Source organism: Apodemus sylvaticus, chromosome 1 (genome assembly GCF_947179515.1).
Source record: "Apodemus sylvaticus chromosome 1, mApoSyl1.1, whole genome shotgun sequence".
Classification (NCBI taxonomy): domain Eukaryota; kingdom Metazoa; phylum Chordata; class Mammalia; order Rodentia; family Muridae; genus Apodemus; species Apodemus sylvaticus.
The window spans coordinates 7398387-7404302 of NC_067472.1; the positions used below are offsets into that span (position 1 = coordinate 7398387).

The following is a 5916-nucleotide window of genomic DNA, read 5'->3' on the forward strand; positions in this document are numbered from 1 at the left end:
TATTCCTTCCAAATTTTAATTAATACCTGCAAAATCCAATTATTTGAGCTTTTTTTTAGTCATCATTGATCATTTTCCTATTACCCAAAGGGAGTGCTGTATAGAATAGTAAGATATTTGAATTTCACTAAGGCAGGACAATAAATCATCTTAAATTAATCTTTATTATTCAGAAAAAAATGTGATTTTAAATCAGCTTTATTTGTAAGTAATGGTGTTGTATATTATCACACATGCATCTAGTATGTTACAATAGATGCTATACCATACAAGTATTTTGAAACAAGTCTAAGCTCAAATAAGTTTGGCAGACAATACATTTTCAATTCTCCTGTTGCAGATACATTACATACTTTTAGTATATTGAAGTTTCAAGAAAGTCTTAGTGGTAAAAAGGAAAATCTTAACTTCTTTCCTTCCCAGGCTATCTCAAATTTTCGAAACTTAAAAATTCTCTCAGGTAGTCTATTAATATGTCTAAAGACAACATAATGTGCTTTATTGCACAACTCAGAAGTATGCATGCCAGGGAACACATATGCTTCAAGACACGTAAAGACAATCCAGGCAGAGCAGAACGGAGGCACCGCAACTAAGAATGATGAACCCTGCAGACATTAACTCCCCTGCTCAGTCTCGGATGCTGCTCTGCCTCGGATGCTGGATCCCTGAGAATCTTCTCGTGTACCCTCCCTTCACAACCACCTCACCACTCACTACTCGGTGTAGGCATTCACTACTCGGTGTCGAACTTTACTATGACTAAATGCTTCAAGGAGAAAAGTCTCCTAGGTGCCAGAAGCAGTAAGTAAATAAAGCTTAATAAGACTGGGGACTTGGGATTTTTAGAGGCTGAGCTTTTACAAGACTGCAGAGTGCTCAGTTTCCAAAACTACTGACGGACACATAATTGCACTAGCAGTGTAGCTCAATGGTAGCACTCTTGCCTGACATGCATAATGGTTAAATCTTAACTTACTAGTTAGTTGATTGCTAAATCTTATTAATGGGACTGGAAAAGTGACTTAGTGACTAAGAGCGCTGGTTGCTCATCCAGAGGGCCTGGGGTCAATACCCAGCACCCACATGGCAGGTCACAACTGTCTGCAATTCCAATTCCAGGGGATCTGGCAACTTCTCACACATGCAAGCAAAACACCAATACACATAAAATAAAATAAAAATAAATCTATTTTTTAAACTACTTATCCATGATAGATCACTATGACTTTTAAATATATAATATTCAAAACTTGAACAAAAAATTTTTCCATTCTGCGTGTATAAATGAAAAAATCAGATTGTGGCAATCCAAATAAATTCTCAGCCATGTATACAGGAACCTACTGAGAAAGGTCTCCTTACTAACAGATGCATGGTGTGTACTTTTAAAGTTATAATTTAAATTTATAGATTTTTGTAACCATATAAAATGATAATATAATCAAATATCAAGCATAAAAATGTTACATTAGATTAAAATTGTGACAGCAATAAAGAGGTCTAGGTATGAATAATATAAAATTTCTAAGAAAGAACTTCATTTTTATTAAAAAATGTTAGCTAACAAATTGAATGTTTACATTGAATATTTTAAAACTTCATGTTAAAGTGTGTGGAAATCATCACCTTTGTAACTATTAAAAATGAAAAATTCTGTCAATTTAAAAATGTGTAAAGTGATGAATCTAGTTTCTCCAAAATACTAAGAGGTATTTGCAGGTAAGAGCTTAAAGACAGCATATATTCACAGCGTTAGTGGTCTGCTTTTTCTACTCAGGGACTTCCAACTTCCAACTTGTCCACACACAGGAATGATTTTTAAAGCTATCTTTCTGAGACAAGTCTTTCAACACTCCAAAAACAGTAAAATATCTTATGACAAAGTTTCTGTCTTCTTTGAGTTCTTTTACATTCATTTTAGACAATCTAGTACTATGGTAGTTTGCATTCCTTCTCAGGAACTGGACTACCCAGTCAGAACTACATTCTCTGAAGTAGGTTACAAACTTTAAAAAAGTCACCCTGACTAAGAACTAGTGACTACAATGGTCTAGTGACATTTTACATTTAGTTGAGTATTAAAATTTTGGGGTTGTAGCACAGTAAATTTACTCCTGCATTTTAATATTTCTTTCTTAATCATCACAATCTGGACAATTGTCTTTCATCTAAGATAATATTCTAGTCAGTGCATAGCCCATACGTTAACTCTTGGCAATTAGTGCATCAGTGGACTCAGTATGCTGAACATTTTCTAGTCAGTGTCATTTAGTGAGTGGTGAGTGGGCATCCTGATTGTCGAGCTTCTACTGGAGTTTTACTGAAGTAGAATGGTTGGTTTTAGTAGATAGAGTAAGTAGCTCTTTTTAAAAAGTTGAAACAGGCTGTTCATTTCCCTAAACCTTCTCACTGTAGAAACTCACAGGCTTTTGACTTGTCTACAATTCCAAGGCATAACACATGTATACCCACACACTAAAAACTTTGCTCAAGGGCTACCCTAATAGGACCATTATGATTTTCTTACAACTGGATTACCCTCTTCCAGCATTTCTCAGTTTACACTTTTATCTGCAGTACTTACTGGACTACCTTCTATTGTTTCTCTTCCTTTATCCCTGGCTGTAGAGTCCCAAAAGGTGACAGACTTTTGTTCACTGATGAGCATTCATCTGGCACATAGTAGGCCCTCATTTACTGAATGGTCATGGCAGGTTTTCAATACACATTTCAGTTATAGTTGTTTGTGATGTTTCTCTTTTGAGCCATCTGTCTCTGGTTTTGTACATACCTCACCTGCACTGATAATATTTAGAAGTAGCCACAAGTCCTTAAAAAACACTACACCCTAAAAACACTGTTTGGCTAATAGCAGACTGCTAGGAGGAAAAAAAAATTAATGTCCCTTCTATTCTACTCTCCTTTCAGTTAATTATGAAAACTGTGGATCCTAGCCAGTACTGGCCATCAGATCTCCACCTTGCTTATTTTAGCCCTTCCCTTCCTGTTTCTCTCCGTCAAGGCCTAAGGGGACTAGAACAAGAATCAGTCCTACTGAAGTAGAACCTGCTAAGCAAAGGAGGGCACTGATCTGACCCACACCACACCCACATTCTCACCAGTCCTTCAGCCCCACACTGTTCACTTACAATGTTCAAACAGAGAAAGGAACACCAACGTCACTGTTTTCCTTGGGCTGTATTTCAGATGTGTAAGAGGTACAAACTAAAGGAAAACAATGGGTAGTGATTTAATTACACAACACTAGAGTTGCTCATTCTATAAACAGCTACAGGTTAACCTGTGACAGGCAGCATCTTGGTGGTATGTATGAAAATAGTTACTATGCCTTACCTTCCTCAAAACCAGTACTAGCACATGCTTTTCAGTGGCAGGACAGGTTGGCACCTGATACAGGCACAGTGTTTTGTTTTGTTTTTTTAGGTTTTCATAATTTTTTTTATTCGATGTATTTTTTATTTACATTTCAAATGATTTCCCCTTTCCTAGACCCCCTCCTCCCCGAAAGTCCCGTAAGCCCCCTTCTCTCCCCCTGTCCTCCCACCCACCCCTACCCAGTGTTTTTTTTTTTTTAAGACAGGGTTTTCCTATTGCAGCTCTGTCTGTTCTGGCACTTATTCTTAAGGCCAAGCTGGCCTCAAACTCCACCTGCCTCTGCTTCCCAAGCTCAGGCAAGTTTACATTGTAATATTGTTAACAAAAAGTTGAGGGGCTCAGTGGTTATATTCAGTTTAATTGGTGTTATGCAATGCTATCAGCCTTCAATCCAACCTGGAAGAAAAAGGCTGTGGTTATTAGCTACCAGGTGTAAATAGCAAAGAAGAAATGTCATAGGAGTTGTGCAGTCTAAGGAAATTGCTTAGTAAACATACCTCATACTCAACTTACGATGATTTGCTTTCTTGGCCTATTCCTGACATCATCATCTCTTCCTTACAGAGCAGAGAGAACAGGAATAAAGTCTAAAGATAAGTTCTGCAAAGCAGGTAGGGGGTTCTTGGGAACCAAGACATTCCAGAGTAATTTGAGTGATAAGATAACCAGCTTGAAGGATACAAGTATCCTTTTACTAGGAATGTCAAAGTAGTGGAACAAGAATGACAAAAAACAGCAGCAGCTTCACTTGGCTATAATTAATTTGCAGTGGGTGGGAAAGGCAGGCACCAAGCCAGCATCACCACTTCATAAATAATAAGCCTTGGTGGTAATGTTGTGAAAGACATATAGTAAGGTTGCATCAGTGTGGTCAAACATCACTAAATGGGTAGCACTGTCTGGAAAAGCCTATTTAGGAAGACATCATTCTACAACCTGATCCACAATACTTAGAGCACACAGCATAGCAGTAATCTGGGATATAAACACTTGGGACAAGGGTTTCTTTATGCAAGTAACATGTGCACAGAAAGGCCTAACAATACTAATATAAGAGGATAGCCTGTCCTTTTATCATCTCATATCTCAGTAGCACTACTACTAGATATATCTATCTTCTGTAGCTTTTGGATTAACCGTATTGCTTCCTTATAGATGATAGCCGTGCATCCAGGAATTGAGTGTTATGGTATTTCCTACTATATAGCAAAAGAATTGAAAAGTAGAAATAAGCTGTTTAAGAAAAAGAATGTTGGGGGCTGGAGAGATGTCTCAGTGGTTAAGAGCAGTAACTGCTCTTCCAGAGCCTCTCCTCCCAGCACCCATATGGCAGCTCACAACCATCTGTAGCTCCAGTTCCAGAGGATCTGACAACCTCACACAGACATAACATGCAGACAAAACACCAATGATCGTAAAATAAAGAAATCAGTTAGGAATTGCTTGCCCACTGCCCACTTCTCTCTGCCTCCCTTTTCAGATGCTCATTATGTTGGCAGTCTCTCCTCAGGAGAAGCAATCAGTGATCCAAGATAACTTATATATACAATGTCTTTTCTCAGCCGACTTTTGTAAAAGGGGCAAAAAGAAAATTTTTCCTAGGATGGGAAGTTAGGATGCTTGATATTCCAATTACTCATTACTGAATAAAAACTGACACGATCTATATACACATAAAACGTCTCATCCTGATTTTCTGGGAAGAGGATCACAAAAAACTAATGAGAAATTCGTGCAAATAATGTAGTTCACTTTCTTTATGAATTGTGGTTTCAGTTATGGTCTCCAGTTCTTTGAGAATTTTAATGTTGGTAATTGATTTCTCATTGAAGGAGCAAAAGCACTGTATCCAGCAGTTTACAAATGGCAGAAGTGAAGTCGATGTTCCGAGAAGTCCTTCCAAAACAAGGTATATCTCACAGGCTCCTGGAGACTTACAAAGGGATGGACTGTGACACTGCTGATAGCTAAGCATCTGCACTATGCTGGGCTGTGCCTCATCTATTGTTCACGCCCACATTATTCCTGAGGAACCTGTAAAACATTCTAACTTTTCCCAATAAAGGGGAATCTAAAAATTAAGTGTTGTTTCTTACAACTAGAAACCCTGTACTCAATGCAGGGTACAATGTCAAATTTGTCAAGTGGAACTCCAAGGAAGATTCAAAGTTGGGGAAAGTAACCTAAATCAAACTTAGTAAGCTAACCAAAGTAAACCATAAGTTAAAACATTCATGTTAAATATTATACCTTGCTATATGTTTATATTGTATATATACTTCCAATTAAACATTTGGCCTAAACAGCTACATCATATAGCAATGAAAGAGTCTGGCACCAAGTCCAGCTCCTGTTACCTGACCCTTGGGTGTAGAGAAACGTGACTTGTAGGCTGCTTTGTCAGTCTAGGAACAGAAACTTTTTTCACTGACAGTAAGATTTTAGACTTACATTATAGTTGCAAATCTAAACCGCCAGATATTGTCCTCAAATTAATTTCTTATTTCTTATTAATAG

General features: G+C 37.6%; 1 protein-coding gene across 7 annotated transcripts in view; it reads left to right on the plus strand.

The window, feature by feature from the left end:
- Bbip1 (BBSome interacting protein 1) overlaps positions 1 to 5916 on the plus strand; it is a 30582-nt gene that overhangs the window by 7083 nt on the left and 17583 nt on the right. For 4 of the 7 annotated variants that reach the window (XM_052183679.1, XM_052183670.1, XM_052183706.1 and 1 more), the window contains one exon: positions 5232 to 5308. The exons of 2 other annotated variants lie outside the window; for them this stretch is intronic. In XM_052183679.1, the coding sequence (XP_052039639.1) occupies positions 5263 to 5308 (46 nt within the window). In that variant the 5' untranslated portion in view covers positions 5232 to 5262. Of the gene's footprint in view, positions 1 to 3963; positions 4011 to 5231; positions 5309 to 5916 lie in introns of all 7 variants that reach the window. One more of the 7 variants, XM_052183687.1, reaches the window with a different exon arrangement.